Source organism: Girardinichthys multiradiatus, chromosome 6 (genome assembly GCF_021462225.1).
Source record: "Girardinichthys multiradiatus isolate DD_20200921_A chromosome 6, DD_fGirMul_XY1, whole genome shotgun sequence".
Classification (NCBI taxonomy): domain Eukaryota; kingdom Metazoa; phylum Chordata; class Actinopteri; order Cyprinodontiformes; family Goodeidae; genus Girardinichthys; species Girardinichthys multiradiatus.
Genome location: NC_061799.1, coordinates 15009445 through 15034057, shown reverse-complemented (window position 1 = coordinate 15034057; position 24613 = coordinate 15009445). Strand labels below are relative to the sequence as shown.

General features: G+C 38.5%; 1 protein-coding gene across 3 annotated transcripts in view; it reads right to left on the bottom strand.

Moving 5' to 3' along the window:
* The window catches only part of LOC124870305 (collagen alpha-1(XV) chain-like), an 89905-nt gene that overhangs the window by 18268 nt on the left and 47024 nt on the right, over positions 1 to 24613 (bottom strand). For all 3 annotated transcript variants that reach the window (XM_047368906.1, XM_047368904.1, XM_047368905.1), the window contains 13 exons: positions 21988 to 22175; positions 19652 to 19861; positions 19103 to 19255; positions 14652 to 14726; positions 13880 to 13969; positions 12746 to 12860; positions 11213 to 11253; positions 10858 to 11010; positions 9352 to 9378; positions 9197 to 9259; positions 7018 to 7095; positions 6863 to 6925; positions 6650 to 6769 (listed from right to left, as the gene is read on the bottom strand). In XM_047368906.1, coding sequence (XP_047224862.1) covers positions 6650 to 6769; positions 6863 to 6925; positions 7018 to 7095; positions 9197 to 9259; positions 9352 to 9378; positions 10858 to 11010; positions 11213 to 11253; positions 12746 to 12860; positions 13880 to 13969; positions 14652 to 14726; positions 19103 to 19255; positions 19652 to 19861; positions 21988 to 22175 — 1376 coding nt within the window. The remainder of the gene's footprint in view (positions 1 to 6649; positions 6770 to 6862; positions 6926 to 7017; positions 7096 to 9196; positions 9260 to 9351; positions 9379 to 10857; positions 11011 to 11212; positions 11254 to 12745; positions 12861 to 13879; positions 13970 to 14651; positions 14727 to 19102; positions 19256 to 19651; positions 19862 to 21987; positions 22176 to 24613) is intronic.

Genomic DNA, 24613 nt, shown 5'->3' with positions numbered 1-24613 from the left:
ATATAAAACTTGTGGCCAAGTGGGTCTCTTTTTTTTAATCAAGAAAATGTCTGAATGGATGCATGCTGAGCCAGCAATTGAAAAGTATTTCAGCTTAGGCAGATTTTAGTAAAAACAATGTAAATGATTATTGCTTGACATTTGAAGCAGTGGTCTTAAAGGGCAAATATCATCATATTTTAGAGCCAGGAAATATCATCTTGAATTAAGACTTGACTACTGCAACGAACTATGGAATTCCATCCACACAATGTGTTTTTCAAAAGTGTTTTTCAACACTTTTCCTTACTTCTTCCTTCTCACCAGGACAAACCACCATTCTCATGAATTCATATTCAAGCTAAAGCCGTTACAATCACCACCAGAACCTTCAGTAGGCACAGAACAATGCAACATTGATCCTTATGAAGCACAGTAAACATGACCACATCACCCCAATCCCTAAACCCCTCTACTGGTTTCTCATCTCACTTCACACTGAGCACAAGGCTTCCTTATTCACCAATCCATCTAAGCAAAGCTTTATACTAACTTGAAAAATCTGCTCACTTCTCAGACACCAACACGGCCCCTCTGCACTTTTAATTAGTTGTTTTTATATTGTAGTATTTTGAAATTTAAAAAATGTAAAGCACAATACAAATTCAATAAATAATTATTACCATTATTATTATGAAACACAAATAAATCAGTTTCTCCTGCAATAAGAAATTTTTCATTTGGTTTTATTTATATAACGCCAATTCACAACACATGTCGTCTCAAGGCACTTTACGAAGTCACTTCAATCGAATACAGATTTCAAGTCAGGTACATACATTCATATTAATCCTAACTATCAAACAATGCAGTCAGATTCAGTTTATTATTCAAATTAGTTAAAACATTTTCTATCTAAGGAAACCCAGTAGATTGCATCGAGTCAGTGACTTGCAGCATTCCCTCCTCCTAGATGAGCATGTAGAGACAGTGGACAGTCACTGGCGTTGACTTTGCAGCAATCCCTCATACTGAGCATGCATGTAGCGACAGTGGAGAGGAAAAACTCCCTTTTAACAGGAAGAAACCTCCAGCAGAACCAGAACCAGTGTGAGCGGCCATCTGCCACGACCGACTGGGGAAAAGAAAAAAATCAATGGAGACTGCTGATACTACTAACATTGGGTTAGGGACAATATTAAATACTGGAAGGATAGTGGGCAACCATTATCTTTGCAGAACAAATATGGTTGGAAAAAAATCTGTGATCTTGGTCAAAATCAGATTGTTAAAAAAACAACAGCAGAACTCATAGATACGTTAGTGAAAGCAAGAACATATCCTTATGTACAATGCAAAGAGAACTCAAAGGACTGGGACTAAACCACTGTGTAGCCTTAAGAAAACCAAACTTTGAAAATAGACTTCAATTTGCTACGGAGTATAAAGATAAGGCTTGAGCAATAGAAGAAGGTGATGTGGTCTAATTAGTCCAGACTGACCTTGTAGAGTGATGGGCACATCAGTGTTGGTCAGCTAGTCACATCTAGGCTCAGCAAGGTTAAGCGCTTAAAGACTGAGGTCAGCTAACAACCTGAATATAGTGAAGAACCAGGTTATTCAATCAGTATATTTCTTCCCCATAGAGATTCTTTGGGAAGTTCTTATACAAATGTTGCACTCAGGTCTAACTGTCTACTTATTTCTACAAGAGCTTTAGGACAGTGTACATACAAGCAGGGAGTGACTGTCAGTTGTTTGAAACAGAAAAAGTGATTGTTTTCTAGACAAAAAGACCTTTTTTATGGGTTATAAAATGAGCTTGTACAGGCAATACAGGCAAGGATGAAATGAACAGTTTTACTTTCCTCAGATATCTAGATTCTCACAGAGGACAACATTCATCACCACATTTGGTCGCTATTGTTTCAAAAGGCTGCCGTTAGAGATCTCCTCTGCCCCTGAGCATTTTTAACGACAGATGACACAGATGCTGAAGGGCGGTGCTGGGACGGTGTTCCATGCAGACAATCTTATGGTGTATGGCAACCATCAGGCTGAACATCACACCAGGTTGCACCAGGTTCTCCTGAGAGTAAAGGATGAAGGACTGACTTTGGACAAGGATATGTGTCAGTTTTCCAAAAGCAAAATCATGTTTCTTGGACACTGGGTTACTGCTGAGGAAGTAATCCCAGGAAAAGTCAAGGTCATACTGGAAATGCCAGAGCCAACATGTGATGTAGATGTAAGAATGTAAGAAGTGTAATGGGCATGACTAATTACTTAGGCAATTTTCTCCCAAACCTCTAATCATTCTCTCTTCATCTTAGATGATGAGAAACACTATGCTCAGATCGAGAAGGAGGCATTGGATGTGACCTGGGCAAGTGACTGTTTTCATTCATACCTCCTAGACATGAGATTAACAATTGAGACAGATCACAAAGCTTGTCCCATTGTTAAGTACTAAACCCCCTAGATACCACCCTCTCCCCCTGAATCCTCAGATTCAGACTGAGACTGCTGACATTTCTGTATGATATTATACTTATTCACTGAAAGCAGCTCATTTTTGCAAACACCATGTCAAAGGGTCCAATAGGCCACACAGCCACCCAGGCAAAGAAAGAGTAGGAAGCAGACATAAACATATTTGTGGACTCTATCAGACAGTCCCTTTTAGCTACTGAGGCTAGTCTGCAGCAGCTGAAACAGAAAGAAGATTCAATCTGCAGCAAACTAATTCACTACTGGCACACCCAGTGGCTAACACCTTCCACCTAACATCACTCTGTACTGGCAGGAGAGACAGTATCTGTACCTGGCTGGGGTTTACTCCTGAAAGGACAAATGATTGCTACTTAGAGAGGACACACTCCACATACTCCACCATGGCCACCAAAGTATACAGGTCCTTCTAAATAAATTAGCATATTGTGATAAAGTTCATTATATTTTAGATTCATTGCACATTAACTGAAATATTTCAGGTCTTTTATTGTCTTAATACGGATGATTTTGGCATACAGCTCATGAAAACCCAAAATTCCTATCTCACAAAATTAGCATATTTCATCCGACCAATAAAAGAAAAGTGTTTTTAATACAAAAAACGTCAACCTTCAAATAATCATGTACAGTTATGCACTCAATACTTGGTCGGGAATCCTTTGGCAGAAATGACTGCTTCAATGCGGCGTGGCATGGAGGCAATCAGCCTGTGGCACTGCTGAGGTCTTATGGAGGCCCAGGATGCTTCGATAGCGGCCTTTAGCTCATCCAGAGTGTTGGGTCTTGAGTCTCTCAACGTTCTCTTCACAATATCCCACAGATTCTCTATGGGGTTCAGGTCAGGAGAGTTGGCAGGTCAATTGAGCACAGTGATACCATGGTCAGTAAACCATTTACCAGTGGTTTTGGCACTGTGAGCAGGTGCCAGGTCGTGCTGAAAAATGAAACCTTCATCTCCATAAAGCTTTTCAGCAGATGGAAGCATGAAGTGCTCCAAAATCTCCTGATAGCTAGCTGCATTGACCCTGCCCTTGATAAAACACAGTGGACCAACACCAGCAGCTGACACGGCACCCCAGACCATCGCTGACTATGGGTACTTGACACTGGACTACTGGCATTTTGGCATTTCCTTCTCCCCAGTCTTCCTCCAGACTCTGGCACCTTGATTTCCGAATGACATGCAGAATTTGCTTTCATCCGAAAAAAGTACTTTGAACCACTGAGCAACAGTCCAGTGCTGCTTCTCTGTAGCCCAGGTCTGGGGAATGCGGCACCTGTAGCCCATTTCCTGCACACGCCTGTGCACGGTGGCTCTGGATGTTTCTACTCCAGACTCAGTCCACTGCTTCTGCAGGTCCCCCAAGGTCTGGAATCGGCCCTTCTCCACAATCTTCCTCAGGATCCGGTCACCTCTTCTCGTTGTGCAGCGTTTTCTGCCACACTTTTTCCTTCCCACAGACTTCCCACTGAGGTGCCTTGATACAGCACTCTGGGAACAGCCTATTCATTCAGAAATTTCTTTCTGTGTCTTACCCTCTTGCTTGAGGGTGTCAATAGTGGCCTTCTGGACAGCAGTCAGGTCAGCAGTCTTACCCATGATTGGGGTTTTGAGTGATGAACCAGGCTGGGAGTTTTAAAGGCCTCAGGAATCTTTTGCAGGTGTTTAGAGTTAACTTGTTGATTCAGATGATTAGGTTCATAGCTCGTTTAGAGACCCTTTTAATGATATGCTAATTCTGTGAGATAGGAATTTTGGGTTTTCATGAGCTGTATGCCAAAATCATCCGTATTAAAACAATAAAAGACCTGAAATATTTCAGTTAGTGTGCAATGAATCTAAAATATATGAATGTTAAATTTTCATCATTACATTATAGAAAATAATGAACTTTATCACAATATGCAAATTTTTTGAGAAGGACCTGTAGTTAAGAGTCTTGCTAGAGCCGATGCATCAATCTGGTGGCCAGGGCTCTCTTCTGCCGTCAGCCAGAAGGTTGAAAACTTCCCCACATGCACAAAGCGCAGAACACAAAGACACTGTTGACTACTCCTGTACCTGAGAGGCCATGGCAATGTGCAGAGATATTCTTCTGGGACAAGAAAACTTACATTGTGGTGGTTGACTATTTCTCTTCATACATTGAGGTTGCCTATCTTGATGTTGCAATCGCCAGTACGGTATTAGCATATAATAATAATAATAATAATAATAATAATAATAATAATAATAGTCCCTCGTCTGTTAAAATAGATGAGGTTCAGGATCGAGTTCAGAACTCGATCACATCTGAGAGTAACCCAACAGCCATTATCTGTGGAGGATGTTGTTTCTTGAAGTGCTGACAATAATGCAGATACACACAATATACAGATACCTGAACCCCATGTACATATGTTTTAAGATCAGGCAGACTATCACATCAGGCCCAGAGAGTGGAAAAAAAAACCTGATGAGATTTTGAGTTTAGTGGAACTGAAGGAAGCAGCCACACCTCAGTATTGTTTAATTGTGAGTTTTTAAGGTTCAGTAAGATTTATTTAGGTATTCAGTAATAAAGAATACTTAGCAGCATTGTTAATCAGTTGGGGGAAATGTGTTTCTTCTTACTCAAAAGGGGGAGATGTTGTGGAAGGGGTTAACTGAGTGTAATGCATCACCCAATGTGAGTGTTTGGTGGTGAAGGGTCAAGAACCTAAGTAAAGTTCATTATAACTTTACTCCCTGTCTCGTTATTTTAATAACAACACAACAACAGGCAGAATGGGCTTGCCAAAGAGTACTTTCAAATCCCTGGACAGGGTGCTGGTTTAGCTGCTCCAGCTGTCCTCATTTTTTCAACACTTTTCCGTACTTCTTCCTTTTCACCAGGACAAACCACCATTTTCATGAATTCACATTCAAGCTAAAGCCGTTACAATCACCACTTTTACACTGGGTGGCCAGTGTGTGATTCATTGATGCCTGAAATAGTTGTCCCGCGCATATCTTCATCATTCTTCTGCAACTTTTGGCAGCATATGTGGTTGCCTTGTTTGACTTCAGAAAGGAAAATAAATATAGCTGTCAATCACTACATTCCTGAACACAATTAAAAACTGAAAGTTGTAAAAATGATGATACAAGCCCTTCGAACATTTAATTTAAGAACAAGCACAGTCCTTTAGCAGGGATATAGCACTGCAACAAATGTGTTGTCTTCATTATGTCTTTACAGAGATTGAGCACACTACTCATGCATTTGACTATAATTGTCATTCATTGTTTCCCGGTTTCTGCATGTAAACAGAACAGTTTACCTTGCCTGAAACCCAGGGAGACTCAAGCCAAGAACCTGAACCAGCACTGGAGGCAGAACTAAAATCAGAACTGAAACCAGGACCAAGTTTTGTACTGAGAACTGATGACCACTCTGTGCTAAAACCTGAACCAGCAGGCCCAGAACCACTTAACTCATCCTCAAATATCTGCAACAAAGTAGAGAAGGCAGAGAAATGGCAATAATGTAGAAGATGGGTAAATAGGAACACACACACACACACACACACACACACACACACACACACACACACACCCGGTCACAACAATTTCTTGTTTAATGGTTTTCTTTATTTTTATGACCATTTCAATTGTACATAGATTCTCATTAAAGGCATCAAAACTGGGAATGAAGACATAGTTGTTATGTAGCATTGGAAAATTATAAAATAATTTTAAATATATTTTATAGTTTAGATTCTCTAAAGTAGCCACCCTTTGCTGTGATGACTGAAATATTAACTTCAATGAACCTCTGGGAAGTTCTTTCAAGACTCTTTGGAAAACCATCTCAGGTGACCCCCATATGAAGCTGATGGAGAGATCCCTAAGAGAGCAAAGAAGAAATCAAAGCAAAGGGTGGCTATTTTGAAGAATTTAAAATATAGAAATGTTTAGTTATTTCACACCTTTAGTTTACTACATAATTCCATATGTTTTCGTTCATAGATGTGTTGCCTTTGGTGGGAAGATACAACGTGAATAGTCATGAAAATAAAGAGAGCCATTAAGTGAAAAAGTGTATCTAAAACTTTTGACCGGTAGTGTGTGTAGTTGTGTGTGTGTATATATATACACACACACAAAAACACCATAAGTTGACAGGTAACCTACTGGTATTCCCTGTTTGCCTGGAAGTCCATCACTACCAGGTGCACCAGTGGGTCCAGGACGTCCAGGGATCTGTTCTAATGGCCCACGTGGTCCTGGAGGCCCCGGTGGACCTGGTGGACCCTGGAAATCCAAAGAATGGTTATTTTCCACTGTGGAAATTAAATTAAGTCAAGTATCATCATTTTGTTGATGTTTGCAGGTTTTGGCTTTTACCCTGATGTAAACAGTATGAGTATCCATATCCTCAAAGCCAGAGCCAAGGGCATCTGGTCCATACTAAAACATAAATACAATGTTTGTTTTATATTAAAATCATTATTCCATTAGAGTATTTTTCAGTTTGTAAAATTTTATTATAGCCTGCTTACTGGTAAAATACGTGGTCCCGGAGGTCCTGGGGGTCCTGGAAGACCAGGGGGGCCTGGCAAACCAACTCCCAGGTCTCCCTGTAAAGGGAGAAGATAAACGAGCAGGACAAAATCAAAGACTTTTTTTTTTACTGTTTTGTATAATACATTAAGGGATTAAGCAGTACTTGCTTGCTGTTATTAACTATTTAGATTCAAAGCTTTGTTAAAGTTTCAGTCTAAAACCTAAGCAATGCTAGGAAAAAACAGCCTTTAAGTTGTCCACTAGCAATTATTTAGGAATTGTTTGCGAACTTTAAAAAACAAAATTAGACATTTCACATTAAATATTTGTGTGAATTACAGTGTATTAAAAGAGCTGCTGGTTATTTCACCCATTCATCATTTCGCACATTTTAAGGTACAAAATCACGTGTTTAATGCTGGATCTTTCTAACCAACCATGTGTCAATTTATGTGCATCAGTGGCGAACTTGCTTTGACAACCAATAATTTAAAAGAAATTTTAAATATCCTACTTATTTTCTATGGAATATGTGGTTAAATGACACCAGGATATTCCTTGTTTAATGATATAATATTAGAGATTTGTCCATTTTAATGACCATTTATCTACATAATGACTGTAAAACGGAAAATTAACTAATACACCATAGCTTTTAAGGACATGGGGACTAAATGGTTGATTTAAAGGGACGAAGTAGCAATGTAAAGGTATGAAGTGGTGGAACAAACTGGTGTGGGGGCAAATGGACTCAGAGTAACAAAATAATTATTGATATGATGTCTGAACAATAATGAATGTTCATGTCGGTGCAAGCTTGAAATGATGCACACATCACTCTGTGTCTCATTTGGAAAATACAGGGGTTGAACAATGAAACTGAAACACCTTTCATTTTAGTGTGGAAGGTTTCATGACTATATTGGACCAGCCTGGTAGCCAGTCTTCATTGATTGCACATTGCACCAGTAAGAGCAGAGTGTGAAGGTTCAATTAGCAGGGTAAGAGCACAGTTTTGCTCAAAATATTGAAATGCACACAACATTATGGGTGACATACCAGAGTTCAAAAGAGGACAAATTGTTGGTGCACGTCTTGCTGGCGCATCTGTGACCAAGACAGCAAGTCTTTGTGATGTATCAAGAGCCACGGTATCCAGGATAATGTCAGCATACCACCAAGAAGGACGAACCACATCCAACAGGATTAACTGTGGACGCAAGAGGAAGCTGTCTGAAAGGGATGTTCGGGTGCTAACCCGGATTGTATCCAAAAAACATAAAACCACGGCTGCCCAAATCACGGCAGAATTAAATGTGCACCTCAACTCTCCTGTTTCCACAAGAACTGTCCGTCAAGAGCTCCACAGGGTCAATATACACTGCCGGGCTGCTATAGCCAAACTTTTGGTCACTCATGCCAATGCCAAACGTTGCTTTCAATGGTGCAAGGAGCGCAAATCTTGGGCTGTGGACAATGTGAAACATGTATTGTTCTCTGATGAGTCCACCTTTACTGTTTTCCCCACATCCGGGAGAGTTACGGTGTGGAGAAGCCCCAAAGAAGCGTACCACCCAGACTGTTGCATGTCCAGAGTGAAGCATGGGGGTGGATCAGTGATGGTTTGGGCTGCCATATCATGGCATTCCCTTGGCCCAATACTTGTGCTAGATGGGCGCGTCGCTGCCAAGAACTACCGAACCATTCTTGAGGACCATGTGCATCCAATGGTTCAAACATTGTATCCTGAAGGCAGTGCCGTGTATCAGGATGACAATGCACCAATACACACAGCAAGACTGGTGAAAGATTGGTTTGATGAACATGAAAGTGAAGTTGAACATCTCCCATGGCCTGCACAGTCACCAGATCTAAATATTATTGAGCCACTTTGGGGTGTTTTGGAGGAGCGAGTCAGGAAACGTTTTCCTCCACCAGTATCACATAGTGACCTGGCCACTATCCTGCAAGAAGAATGGCTTAAATCCCTCTGACCACTGTGCAGGACTTGTATATGTCATTCCCAAGACAAATTGATGCTGTATTGGCCGCAAAAGGAGGCCCTACACCATACTAATAAATTATTGTGGTCTAAAACCAGGTGTGTCAGTTTCATTGTCCAACCCCTGTACATGCATGTGTTGCAACAAAGTCTGTGATCATTTGTAGATGCACCTTTTCTCCCTTAGGTCCAGCTTCTCCACTCAAACCTGGAAATCCCTGCAGTCCTCTTGGACCCTGGTCGGACAATCACACTTACATTAGTGATGTCATGAAAAACAGCAATGCAAATAAAAATTAATAAATGCCACATATATTAAGTTACTCACCAGTTCACCTTTATTACCCTTGCATCCCTGAAAAAGGAGAAAGCGAAGGATTCAAAAGATTCGGAAAAAAGGGTTTCTTTGCCTTTGTGCCTCCATTTTTTCTCTTTTTTTTCTTCCAACAATACCAAAACAAACAAATAAAACTCTTATATTTTATATTTTCTCCAAATTTGAAAATCACAGACCAACACAGAAAAAATCTGCAGAACCTGTTGTGTATTTATTTGCTCTGACGTCATTGATGCGCACTTAACACACAAGAATACAGTGATTTGTGTATATTGGGTAAATAGCTGTATATTTTGTATATAAGGAAGTAAAGCAAGTAGCAACTCTTGTAGGAGAAAATATAGGCATCATGATAAAACATTAAACAGTCAGAATTCAAATTCAGCTCGAGCAAAACCACCGATAATGGAGTTCCACAAAATGGTTGCAAAATAGTTTTGCGACATGAACAAGCTGTTTCAATAAATTTCATGATTTAGTGTAAAACATACTATAAAAAAGTTAATTTGCAACAAGTTTGCAACAAATAAAAAAAACTGTCTTGATCCCACAGACTGTGTTTTATCCGTTTTCTCTATGGTTTCGATTTAACATTCCGTTGGCATTAGCTCTGATACCTTTGTATTCCTATTCCTATATATGTGCCATTGTATTCCTATTTCACTGTGTACAAATATTCCCTTGTCTGATTACACACTTTAGAAATCTCTAGGCTATTATTTTGTGATTGGAGGATTTGAATGTTTCTTTACGTGTTCTATTATAAATGTTAGTCTTTTGATGACCTTGAAGAAGACCACAAGTCAAATTAATTTCATTTATTGTTGGGACTCTTATCTGCTTATGTTTTTTTTTTTTTTTTTCATTTTTATTCACAGTGGAAAATACTAGCCCTTAAAGATTACCAATGCACTCACTGTGCATAACTTTAGTGCAAAAGCTGAGTGGACCCACTTGTCTTTTGGAAGTGTAACAATAAGAGAAATGTGAGAAAACATTGGTATGAATGCAACTATATATTGTTGTATCAAAAAACACATATTGTGTCGATATAAATGTGACTAAACAAAGCATATTTTGTGGAATAAGTCATTTTAAGGTGATGGAATCCGCTTTTGTATGGTGCACTTAAACTGTGATTAAGGGTGTAGAATTGTGTGCACTTCATCAGTGCAGACAGAGCGTCTGCAAAGCAATGCATGAGAGTAATGTTATTACTTGGTCATTGCTGTAACACTTGAGTATCATTGGTGTAAATCCCTTATGATTGGTGCATACATGAGGTATAGATGGTTTTCCAGAGTTGTGATGCTTATGTCATAGAGTGTTCAGGAATGTCTCAAAGACGCTTTGGCAGCCTGGTTTACCTGGTGATCAAATTGTGTCAGATGCATGGGAAGGGGATTCTGGAGCAGTATTTACTTAAAGCAGCATAGCTGCTGATACTGAGATGCAAGACAGATTCACAATTCTGTGACGGGAGTATTACAACCAAACCTTCTGTCCATCTGCTCCTCGGGCTCCAGGAGCTCCTGGTAGTCCTTGTGGCCCAGATACTCCTCGCTCCTTTTTGTGTAAATAGCAATATCCTGGAGGCCCAGGTGGTCCACGATCCCCTTGTTCCCCTTTCAAGCCAGGTTTGATGTGAACCTGTGTTATGTGCATTAAATTCAATCTGTAAGTCTCTACAGGTCACTGTATTAATAATAAATAATTTTAAAAAGTTCAAAAAGGTATTCAGTGAATATTTTCTATTTCCAGACAAACAGTAAATAGATGATGATTGATTTGGCATTAAGTTAGGCTTTGACAAAGCTCAATTAGAAGTAATAGAGTCCACATGTCTACTTACGTGTCTAGATTGTTCTCCTTCCTTCTCTGTTTGGTGAGACTCTGGACATATAACAAGTTGTTTTGATAAGCTTAACACATAAAAATATAATGTCATAATTTGCCCATCATTGTAAATTAAAGTCCATTTGGTGCAAAGTGTTGACTATACTGGCAAAGTGAAAGCTTTGTATGTCTCACTTTTACAGCACTTGCATCAGTGGGTAAATAAAACTATTTACCACAGTGCCTGGCAAAAGTTTTCATATTTTATCTTGTTATAAATGTTCTAGAGGGTCTTTGGAGACTTGAAATCTGAAAGGTGTGGCATACATTTTCCTGCTCAAGTTCAGTCAGACTAGACGGGGCACATATGTGAACAAGACGTTTCAGGGCGTGTCATTGTTTGTCTTTGGGATTTTGTCTGGATATTTTTTTAAACTTTCTAACACAAATATGCTTTGTTCTAAACCATTTTATTGTACCTTTAACAGCATGTTTTGGGTCATTTTCCTGTCGGAAGGTGAACCTTTGAGTCAGTCTCAAATCTTTTGCAACATCTAACAGGTTTGCCTCCATGATTGATTTGTATTTAGATCCTCCATCTTCCCCAAGTCCAACCAATCAATGCTAAAAATGCTGCCACCACCATCTTTCACTACGGGGATGGTGTGTTCAGGGTGTGGTACAATGTTAGCTTTCTGCCACGCATAATGTTTTCCATATAGGTCAAAATTTCAACTTTGGTCTCATCTGACCAAGGCACATTCTTTGAATGTTTGCTGTGCCTAAATGGCTTGTGGCAAACTGCAAATAGGATTTCTTATGACTTTCCTTAAGCTTTTTCTTTCCTTTTGCCACTCTTTCATAAAGTTGGGATATCTGGAGTAAATGAATAATAGTAACAGTGGAAGCAAAATTCTCCCTCCTGAGCTGTAGATCTCTTCACCTCCTTCAGAGTGTCAATGTTGCTCTTGGCTGCTTCTATGATTAATGCTCTCCTTGCCTGGACTCTATGTTTTGGCAGTTTACAGTTGCGTCTTACTCTTTCCATTTTCAGATGTTGAATTAAACAGTACTTCTTGGGATCTTTAAAGCTTCGGATATTGTTTTCAAAGAAACCTTTTAGGTCACCAGAAAATAGATGTATTTTCATTGACTTGATTATGGGGTAAGATACTTGAGGCGTATTCTTAGGACTCTATTTAGTAGATAGATGATTTCTGAAGACAATTGGTCGCACAAGAGTTTACTTACAGGTATTCAAGTAAAGCGAGCTGAAAACAAATGCATGACACACACTTTTTTAGATTATAAAACATTTTAAAAACCATGTAAATGTTCCTTCTACTTTGCAATTAGGCACTATTAGGTACTATTAGGTCTATCAAATAAAATCTCAGTAAAGTGCATTACAGTATGTGTTTGTGTTGTGATAAAATATGAAAAAGTTTAGATATGAATTCTTTTGCAAGGCCCTGAATTAAGCATTTAAAGTCCCATGTGCAAATTGATTGCTTCCACTGACACAACAATTAAGAAGTATCACGCTGACCTCTCATCCGAAGATCCTCACTGACTACTGTTGGAGTCATGTGACTAGAATTCTCATAGAGCTCCACCTCTGGTACCACAGTGAGTGAGTCTATATCAGGTAATGTGTGCTCCCCCTACAAAGAAATAGAGAAGATTGTTGAATGATCTATTGTCAGTAAGATCAGATTGGTTCTCTTCTCATAAATTGCAAGGTTAACAACAACATGTTGTAAGAAGTAATTTAAGGGTAAACTATTTTCTTCAGAGGTATGGTTGCTGTTCATTTTGCTGCTACATCATGGGCAACTGTGGCTTAGTGGGAAGAGTAGTTGTCTTGCAGTTGAAAGTTGTGAGTGTGATTCCAGCTTCCTCCATATGTCTTATGTTGATGTGCCCCTGAGCAAGGCACTTGGGGTTAACAAGATGCCTATTGGTCTGATAAAAACAAATGTGCATCTGTGAGTGTGATGGGATGAAGGTGGCTCTAATGTAAAACGCTTTGAATGGTCAGAATGACTAGAAAAGTGTTGAATAAATTCAGATCATTTACTATAAGTAACAAGGTTTTTCTTTCCAAAGATCAGTAATGGGGACATTAAATAATTACAAAAAAACATGATTATGAAACAATCAGGTTTCGTCTAAAAATATTATGATTTTTCATTAAATTTTCATGTTTGAAGTATGTAATAATAAACAAAATTAAAAACAATGTGTAATAGATCAACCAGCCCAAATGTTTAAAACCTGCTTGGTTGATAAATAAACACTACCACAGGGGCTTTAAACCTTTCCTATATGGGACAAAAACATATAAATGAATGCTATTAAAATGAAAAGCATGTCCAAACTCGTTAACACATTTAATAAAGCACAGGCGCATAATCTGGAATTCACATATCTGCCTTGACGGTAAAGTACGACACAAAAAAATCTGTCATGTATGTTCTCTAACTAAGAATCATCTCAGGAGCAGACCTGATAGCATCCAGTGCGGCTTTAATAAGAAAAACATCTATCCTGCTTCAAACAGACAGTTTCCTTTAAAGCTTCAAATTTATAGTGGATCATGGGATGTTTTGGGTCAAACTGACCTCCTGCCAGTAGGAGGATTAAAGAACAAACAGTGCAAGAAGAAAAGATAGCTACCTACCGGCTGTTTTACTTCATATTCCCTTTTCCTGGAGTCTTCCTCTGTCTCTCTGTCATCCAGAGGATCATCTCCACTTGCGTACCCTGAGGCCTGTGTTTATCAAAAATGTACTGCTTGTTCTTTGAAAAAGGCAGGATTGTCACAGACGTTATGTCAAGAAATGAAGAAACCAGTGGACTTTAGATATGCCTCTATGCATATGTTGCTTAAAATAATTCAAGATTATTTTGAGATCAGTTTTTAAAACAGTGATTGAATAAACAACAGATCTACAGATATTTTGAAACACTGAGATTTTACATCCTTGCACAAGACCATTTTGAACTATTGCAACTGCTATATCAATAATTAACAGACAGGCTTGCGAAAACAACCCCAAAGTGTTCAATTTCAGCAAAGCGCAGAATCAAACAACAATATTTTGATAATATTCAAAGTACAAGGACTTGATTGAAAATGAAAAAAATGAAAAAAGCCTCCGTTGTCAAAGTAAAAGCGTGAACGTCTTTAGAAAGCTTGGAGAGCTGAATTGAGATTTTGCCCAGCAATGTCCCTTGTTAACTGGTCAATACTATCCATAACTAGCTTTTAGTTACCGTTTTGACTAACAATTCTTTTTATTTTCATTCATCCAAAATGTAATCTATTGTATCCTTAAAAAAAAACCAAAATCAGCATCCTCGCAGTAAAGTTTTGAACCACAAGAGGGCACTCTTGTCTTACACGTGTGCTAATTCTACACCCATTTAGCTGCTACGTTTGAGTGTCTCACATTAGGGTCGTCCTCCTCACACTGGTCCTCGGCTCCTTTAGGATCATCCTTTATGACCAGCTGCTGAATTGATCCCTGCAGATAGACAAAGATAGAAAATAAGACAAAGGCATCATCTAGAATATACAGTGTCTTGTAAAAGTAACCCCACCAAACCTACCTATCTATCTATCTATCTATCTATCTATCTATCTATCTATCTATCTATCTATCTATCTATCTATCTATCTATCTATCTATCTATCTATCTATCTATCTATCTATCTATCTATCTAATCTATCTATCTATCTATCTATCTATCTATCTATCTATCTATCTATCTATCTATCTATCTATCTATCTATCTATCTATCTATCTATCTATCTATCTATCTATCTATCTATCTATCTATCTATCTATCTATCTATCTATCTATCTATCTATCTATCTATCTATCTATCTATCTATCTATCTATCTATCTATCTATCTATCTATCTATCTATCTATCTATCTATCTATCTATCTATCTATCTATCTATCTATCTATCTATCTATCTATCTATCTATCTATCTATCTATCTATCTATCTATCTATCTATCTATCTATCTATCTATCTATCTATCTATCTATCTATCTATCTATCTATCTATCTATCTATCTATCTATCTATCAAAAAGACCACTTCAATTATAAGTTGGATGAATATAACAGTAGTTATGACCACAGAAATCAGTAAATGCCAGTGTGGTCTGACTTGCAACTGAAACATTCCTCTGACTTCCTACTCCATGGCTGATTTCCTATTGCAATTTGAGGGCTCATGTTGTTGCAATGACATTGAATTTTTTTTCTTCTTGTCCTTTCAGTTTCCTGCTCGGGTTGTTATTTTCAACTGTTTCTCTGTCTGCTTTCTATGGAAAACACTTCGCAAACACTTTTTTATAATATAAACACAACTTGTCCACTTCCTACCAACACACTGATTTTCCACTAACTTGATTTCAAGTTTCTTACAAACTGATGATCTCACAAAGAATTTTCTATATTGCCAATGCCAAAGAATGTTTTAATCATCAACTTAACTTCCTATTTTTGTTTTGCCAAGCTATTGAAATAGCAGATTTGTTCCCAAATATTACTAATCTCCAAACACAAATATTTTCATTTCCAAATTTGAAATATCCAAAACACAATTCAGAAACGAGTATAGGTTTTGTATGTTTATTCCCAACATAATGTCTTTGTTAAGCTAAAAATATATTAATGAATTAAATGTTGAAAAGAAGGTTGAGATTTTTTTTAAATCAGTTGTTCAAGTTACTTATAAATGTAAAATTACAAACATACTTCTCTGTTATACTGAGTTTGATGTCTTTTATTTGAGTGTCGTAGATAACATATGAATTATTCACATAAATATGACTGGTTTCCTCTTGTTATTTTCCTCTACTCATGTGTTGTTATCACCAGATCAAATAACTGGTGGTGGACTTTACTAGAAAGAGTCGTTCACTCCTTTCATCGTTAATAATCACATTTGTTGTACGAGCATCATTAGCCAGTCTAAAATAACAATTAAAACAACTTCTTATGAAATTAAATATATGTTTTTTTGTGGAAAATTGCTTAAGGATTATCTTAACTGGCATAATCCAAGCCCTTGTCTGAACCACAACTAAGCCATGTTGACATCTATGACTTCCTCATCTGTTATTGCTTTACTCCCCCATGCTTTCTACTGTGCTCTCCTGCACCCCCCTACTCCCCCTTCGTCAGTCTGTTATTTTCCCTCATCTAGCCTCCTCCCTGTCTCTGATCTTCTAAAATATTTTGGACAGAGTCAGCTGCAGACGAAATCCCAAGAATAACTTTGGGACTAACTGTAAGTCTTATTTGGTGACACTAACAGTAATCTTTTCTTTTAATTGATTTATTTGCTGTGGGGTAGCTTCACAGAGGATCCCAGGAGCTCATTATAACGCTAGACATTTGTATTTCAATAAATCTAAACCCCACAGAGGAGTTAATTTAAAAAATTTCATTCATAATTTGAACCTATGTGAGGATGCAGCATCCATGTTATGGTCCAAACAATCATTATAAAGAATATTGACTTGACAGTTGTCCTACAGACACTAACAACCTCCACAAGAAGGATAAGCCCTAAAGGTCAATGCTAGAGAAGCTGGCTGCTTACAAAGTGCTGCATCCATACATGTCAATGAAAAGTTGAGTGGAAGGAAAACGTGGTAGAAAAAGGTGCAACTTAAAAGACACAACTTATATGAGCTAAGGAGAAAGTGTTTGGACTGTTGTTCAGTTTGCTTTCTAGGTTAATGAACATTATATTTGAAAATCCATCTCTCAGTGTCATGTTGTGATTGAGAAAGGACCCAAGTGGAGAGCTTCATTGTAGCAAATTTAAATATTGCAACACTAGTGGACTTAATTTTTCCGACAGCAAGTTGACAGGAAAGAGGTGAAACACATGCAGCAAAGGTTGGCTGGGCCAGCAGTCAAACCCGCGTCAGCCGCTTTGAGGACTGAAACCTCTGAATATGGGTGGCGCAATTAACCCCAGCGCCACCACTGCACATGAAGTTTTTAATAATAAACAGGAACTTATAGGGAAACAGGACACGGAGCAGAGTAATGGAAGAAACCAGCAATGAACAATGGTAACCAGACAGCTTTAATGCAGAGGAAGGAGTGGAGAAGACATGGCAAAAAAAAACCTGGTAGAAATAATTAAGCGAAAATGACGAATAGCTTAGAGCAGTGAAGTCAGAGAGAACTGAGGGTAGAAGAGTAATGAGCAGGATAAGAGCAGAGAGAAACACTGGAAGAAATCTAACCGAAATGTCTAAATGTAGCAAAACACAAGAATAGAATAAGATGTAAGTCAACAAAGGAATAAACTAAAATTGTGACGTGAAGGGATTATACACAATATGGAAAAAAAGAAACAGAAACAAAACAGAACTAAACACCTAAGGATCAAAACACCCAGAGTCTGGAGGAAGATTGGAGAGGCACAGAATCCAAGTTGCTTGGGGTTTACAGTGAATTATCTCCATTCAGTGGTGATATGGGTAGCCATGTTATCTGTCAGTGTTGTAAAGTATTTTTTGGGTGCAATGAATATATATAACACAAGTTTCACTTTCAAATAAATTGTAAAAATAGATTTGCTTTTTCCTGTCCAGGGTGTATCACGCCTCTCCCCCATGGACTGCTCGAGATAGGCCCCAGCTTCCCCGCAACACACTATGGAATAAGCGACTGACTGACTGACTGATTTGCTTTTTTAAAATATTCTTATTTATTGAGATGTACCTATCAGGACAAAAAAACTGCAAAGAATTGAAACTCGCCTAAACAAAAACAAACTGTAAAGTTGTCGTTTAGCTTATCAATTACTAAAAACTTCAAAGACTCCACATAGTACATTCATACTGTTGAGATTTTAATTAATGGTTGGAAACTCTTTTTCCAATCAGGGAAAGCAACATAGGCATGGGCTCCAAGGCCACTCGTCTGTGTTAATGAATAAAGAAAACTCAAAGTTGGCTATTTTCAATATCCTTGTGGTGTTAAAATTGCATTCAAAGAAAGGGCCAAGATGGAAGAAGCTATTTAAAAGAAACATTTTTCGGGGACATTTTGAAACATCTCTGTAGTACATTAAAGCTGCTAGGAAGAGAGAGCATACTTTTAGTAAATAACAGGAAAGCTGAATTGTTTTATTTTTTTTAATCTTTAAACCTGTCTATCATGGAACGTGCTGCATTTGAAAATGTTGGGAGCCTTTTGGAAATCAGTCAAGGTAAGGGTCTACATTGTTTGTACTAGCCAGGTTAGCTGGCCTAATGCTGATAAAGGATGTTAAAACTTAATGTCAATAAAGACAGTACAGCAGTACAAATTCTTTTTGTAAAATGTTTTTTATGCATAACTTCTTATACAAATTGTATCTAAAATCTGAATTTTAATAAAACAAAATCAACATAATTTAAGTGTTCTGCTTGAATGTTTAAACTTTATTGGAGCTCAGTCTGCCATTTTTAGTGAGGTGAGATGAAGTTGCAACACATCTAACCACAAAATGTAGGTATGGGACATCATTAAACTTTCAGAAAAACTTCTGAGACATTCTATTTGAAAATTGCAATAATGGAAAGCATTTTAAATTAGAGTTGCTTGTTTGCTGCAGCCAGGATGGTTGATGAATTAGAAAATAATTTCCTCAGAAACATAGATGGTTGAATTGGAGTGAATGTCAGGAAGTCTCCAAAGGAAACAGATGAGGTCATGCATTTCAACTTTGCAGCATGTTAATGACAAGCCCATCTGCACACAAATATTTAAATAAGCATTCTTTTGGTCTATTTCTATTTAATAAAAAGCATCATTGTATCCCATGAAATGAAAAACAACAACAGATATAGAAAAAATGCGTTTTACTTACTTCAAACTTATCAAGCCCAGTGCTTCCTGCATTTGCAACAAATATGCCAGAGTTCTGTGAAAAGGTGAGTTTCTCTGGCTTGCGATGGAAAGTCACTTTCTCAGCCTGACCACAATTCATGTAAAGACGCACCTCATTGTGTTCCACCTCCAACTACAGCAGGAAAAAAACTATTTATTAGGAAAATATCTTATCCTTTATTATTTTTTTCAAATCCACTTATACATTCAGTGCTGTTTTTTAAAATGCATTTTAAAATATTATTTTGGCAAAAAAATTCCATAGCACAGATTTTATGGGCACTTCCAAAAATTACACAAGTTCATCTCCCTGTAAAGTTAAAACTGAACTAAATCTGGTGATGAAATAGCAGATTTTGATATGGAGTATACTGTATGTATTTAGAAAAGAAAATGGCAAAAATTCAGGATAAAACAACAAAAGCAACTTAAAACAAGAACTAAACTGGCAGAGGTTTCTTTAAGTTGATTTGTTTTCTCTAAATAACAGTTGGAAAAGCCTCAATCAGGTTTTCATTTAGTAGCCCACCGTGAAACGTGTCCACTGGTCAGTCATGTCTGGGACACTGAAAGCAGCAGCTTTGTGGCTGTGGGATGCCTTCTCTTTGTCAGTGTAGTACAGTAAGATGCTCTGGACCCCTTGGTGAACTGTAGTGAGGGCCAAACCTAGCTCCACAACCTTCTGTTGGGCATCTGTGATGGCGAAAAGGACTCCTCCTCTCTGGCTGTCTGCACGCACCTGGAGAGATGGAAAGAATGAGGACATCAGAGACAATAAAAGCTCTGTCATCTATAAATTTATCTCATCACATCTAATTACAGTAGACCAACATTAACTGTGAAATTTGTGAAGTGCAAAAGAAATCATACACTGTTTAGATTGTTTTCCCCAAACAAAAATCTGAAAAGCATGGTCTTCTTTATGCTGACAACCCCAAATAAAATCCAGTTCAACTAACTGCCTTCAGTCCACTTCGGCTCTAGTCACATAAGAGCAATATTTTGACCTACATTACCCTGAACATATCATTCAATTCAAAACACTATTAATTTTAAGGGGAAATAAAATATTGTTATAGCTCATATTATGCAGGTTTCTTCAAAGAGCTGTTGTAGATGCTGATGGCTGTGGGCAGGAAGGATCTCCTGTAGTGCTCAGTCTTACAGCAGATCTGAAGATGGATGTTCATGGTATACCCAAGGTATTTATACTCTTCCACCAACTCCACGTCTTCTCCCATGATGGAAATAGTGTTTGACCTATTTTTGTTTCCCTTAAAATCATCCATCTCCTTTGTTTTAGTCACGTTCAAGATGAGACTATTTTTTCCACACCTGCAACAAAGCGGTCCACCACCTTCCTGTACTCAGCTTCTTGTCCATCGCTGATCCACCCCACAACTGCAGAATCATCCGAGTATTTCTGCAGATGACAAGAGTCTGTCTTGTACTGGAAGTCTGAAGTGTACAGAGTGAAAAGGAACGGTGAGAGTACAGTCCCCTGTGGTACTCCTGTACTGCTGACTACCTGGTTAGACTCACAACCCTTCAGTCTCACAAACTGTGGTCTGTTTGTCAGATAGTCTTTGATCCAGGAGATTGTTGAGGCCTCCACATGAGTCTGTTGGAGTTGAATTGTTTTAAATGCACTGGAGAAATCAAAGAACATGATCCTCACAGTGCTGCTGGCTTTGTCCAGATGACAGTGGGTTTGTTGAAGCAGGTGTATGATGGCATCTTCAACTCCAACTCCACAGCAATAAGCTGGTTTATTGTTTACGTATTCAGGTGGGCCAACAGGAGTCTTTCTAGGACCTTCATGATGTGATGAACTGATGGGTGAGTTTTCTTGGGTACCGGAACAAGACAATAGGTCTTCCGCAACACTGGAACCTTCTTCTGGGCCAGGCTAAGGTTGAAGAGGTGCTGCAGAATCCCACAGAGCTGCTCTGCACTGCCCTTCAGGACTCTAGGGCTGACATGATCTGGACCTGCAGCCTTATTCCGGTTCAGGGAGAGGCAAAGGGAGCATCAGCATCTTCTGATTTGGTTGAAGGCCAACATGTAGAAGCAGAAGGGTCCATGGGTGAGGTGGAAGATAAAACATTTGAGGTGTGACAGAAAAGTAGTGGGTCATAGGAGGATGGGATGTCTACTTGGCTGTGAGCAGGAGAGGAGGATGCTGAGCTTGCTTCTGAACTGAACCTATTAAATAAAGTGTTCAATTCATTGGCTCTGTCCATCCATTGGTCCAATCATCCTTTTGCTTGAAGCCTGTGATCTTCTTCTTCCCTGTCCACACATCTCTGACATTGTTTAGCTGTAGCTTGCTCTCCAGCTTCTTCTTGTACACTTCCTTGCTGTCTCTTATCTTGACTTTAAGTTGCTTCTGTGTACTCCTCAATAACTAATTAATTAATCCTCCATAATTTCTAATAGTGAAACATATTGGTGGCAGCATCATGCTGTGTGGATTTCTGTTGCAGGGATAGGAAAGCTTGTCAGTATCTGTGGGAGGCAGATGCAGTTGAACACAGAGAAATCTTGCAAGAGAAACTTTTAGAGAATGCCAAAATAGTTGAGGTACCCCTTCAGGACACCGTCGTTAAACATACAGCCAGTGCTACAATGTAATGATTTAGGTAAGTTTGATTTTAATGTATTACAATTGTCAGATCAATGTTTAGCCTTTGATTTAGAATCTGTAGCAAAACTTCAAAATTGTTGTCTACAGACAGTCACCCAATCTGATTGAACCTGAGCTCTACTGCAAAGAAGTATGAGCAAAAATATCTATTTTTTATGATGATCCCATTCAATAACAGCATAAAAGAAGTAAAAAAATTCCTGGGTTCAAATCAGCACCGTGACAATAATGGAGAAGTCCCTGTAGAAACGTTCAGGCAGAAAGGTCCTCGTGAGTCGGCCGACATTGGCTTCACTTCCAAAGCTGTAGGCTGGAAAACCCTCAAAGCCAGGTGTGAAGGAGACGGAGGGAGGGAGAGGGATACCAATCAAATCCATCAGATCCAGATGACTTCCTGAACTTTTCTCTGACAGAGACAACGTAAAGGCAAAAGGTCAACACAGAATAACACTTTCTAAAAAACTGAAGATAACTCTCACATATTGATGCATCATGAACGGCTCAGTAAGGAATGAACACATTCATCTTTTATTTCATGTGCAGATGTGAATAGCTCGTTTTGTGTTAATGGCATTTCTAACAGATGTGAAGATCTGTCTGCTACCCTTGCCTTGCTGATTTATCCCAGAACATCAGATTAAACAGCCGAAGTACGTAAGAATCATCCTGACATGACTTTAATTTAGGGTGATTTGATCCAGACTAGTGCCTACGCATCACTGCCCTGCCTCATATGGACATAATCCCTCGAAACAGAAAAGCACACACAATGTATAGCAATTAGAGGATTTGGTGTGTATGTGAAGAGATGGCCTCACATTCCCATGATTCCCCTTTTGATGGAGCCCATCTCCCATAGCAACAAAACCACTATTCCAGCCAGTCTAGCCTCTTCAACCTAAATTTCGGTCATGTGCACAAACACACAAAGACACAGAAAACCTCACAGTCCAGAACGCACACAAAGCCCAGACCAGACCAGACCAGACCAGACAGGCCATCATTCGGGGGTCTCTAATTCATCAGTCTGACCAACTGGAAACAAGCGTGATTAGAGGTTTGTGGTTGTATGTTTGTGTGTGCGTGTGTGTGTGTGTGTGCTTGTGCGTGTGTGTGTGTCCTTCTACAAGGAGGACCTTTGAATATTTGAAAATTTATTGTTGCCAACAGAGGTGGGAAGGGGGTGCAAACAGAGTGCCCAAGTATAAACTAAAACACTCCAAAGGCCTCACACCTCCAGTCCAGATGTGCAGGTCTTGGACCTCTATAATGACCAAAAGGAGCAGATGAACTCCAAGAGACCTGAAGTTATAATCAGCATGCTGATGCTGGTCACCACATAATTTATGTTTGCTCCTGCACTGTGAGATATACAATTGAAAGTAATATTAAAAACTAATCCAACACTGGCCATTGTCATTACTTGGGTGGCATCCATCCCAAGATGGACTCTGTTGGTGCTCTGACGACTTCGAAGCGAGGTTAAATCTACAGAAAAGTAAATCACAACTCTGTTCAATTTCAAATTTCTTTACTGAACATTGATGCCTCCTGAATTTAAACTAAACGGGGGTTAAAAGTCAACAATATTTTTTTAAGCTTTTCTCTAACAAACAAAACTAGTTACCCATAGGCTGTCCTCTAATAAACTGTTTGATTTAACATAAAAACAGCCTGGTTCAGAAATATGAAATATTTACAATGATTAAAAAAATGAATTACCATACATCCTTACTTCTAGGGTTTCACATATAAGAACACCGTAAAAAGGATCTTTTCTTCAAAACAACTCAACAACCTCCATGTGACATTGTTTATTTAAAAAAAGTACATCATTTCAGGAATTGATTTTGGGGAGGGAAGTAGCTGACAGGTTCTGGTAATTAACTGCACTTCATTATCTGACCACCAGCAAGTGTGACCATCTCTACATAAGCAGACGTTTGAGCAGATCGCTGCTTTCGTTAACGCAATGCCAAGAAGGAAAGACAACACCAGTGACTTTAGTAAAACAGTTATTGCTGTTCATCAATCTAAGAAGGATTCAAATACAATTTCAAAACTATCTACAGTCTGTTTTGGAGTAGAAAAACATTATTCATAAGAGGAAAACATTTAAGAGAACTGCCATTCTGCCCAGCACAGTCACCTTAATGTCACACTATGCAACTCTCAAAGACATTATTAGAAAAAAAAGGAACCAGGAACCTAACCTCAGGCTTTCCAGACCTAATTTTGTTATAATATTGATTAATTCTTTGCAGTAATTAGAAACAGACTTGACAAGATGGTTTCTCTCTCAAGGTTGTAAAGAGAAAGCATCTTCTCTGTAAGAAGAATATTATGGTACAATTTTGGTGTGCAAAGTTTTATCGGAATGAACCAAGAGGACAAATCCCATCCAAGTTAAGATATCCGGCCATAAAACACAACGGTATGTTTGGCGAAAACCAAATGCAGCATTTCACCACAAACACATGACTGCTACTGTCAAGCATGATGGTGGAGGGATGATGATTTGCAGAGCCTTGCAGTCAATTAGTTTATCATATGCTCCTCTGTATACCAAAATAATTTGAATGTCATCAAATGTGAACAAATCTGTCCAACAGATAAAGTTCAATTAAGACCAAATCATGCAGCACAACAGTAAAAACAAACAGAACGGCAAATCCAAGAAAGAACGGTAAAAAAAAGCCTAATAACCAATGTTACATTCTGAGGAAAAAGTGGGAAGCTCACAAGCCTGAAAATATCATCCTGTCAAATAAATGGATGATGGCATCATATTTTGTGGGTGTTTTGCTGCAGTCATCGTGAGATCATAAAAAACAACATGTGGAA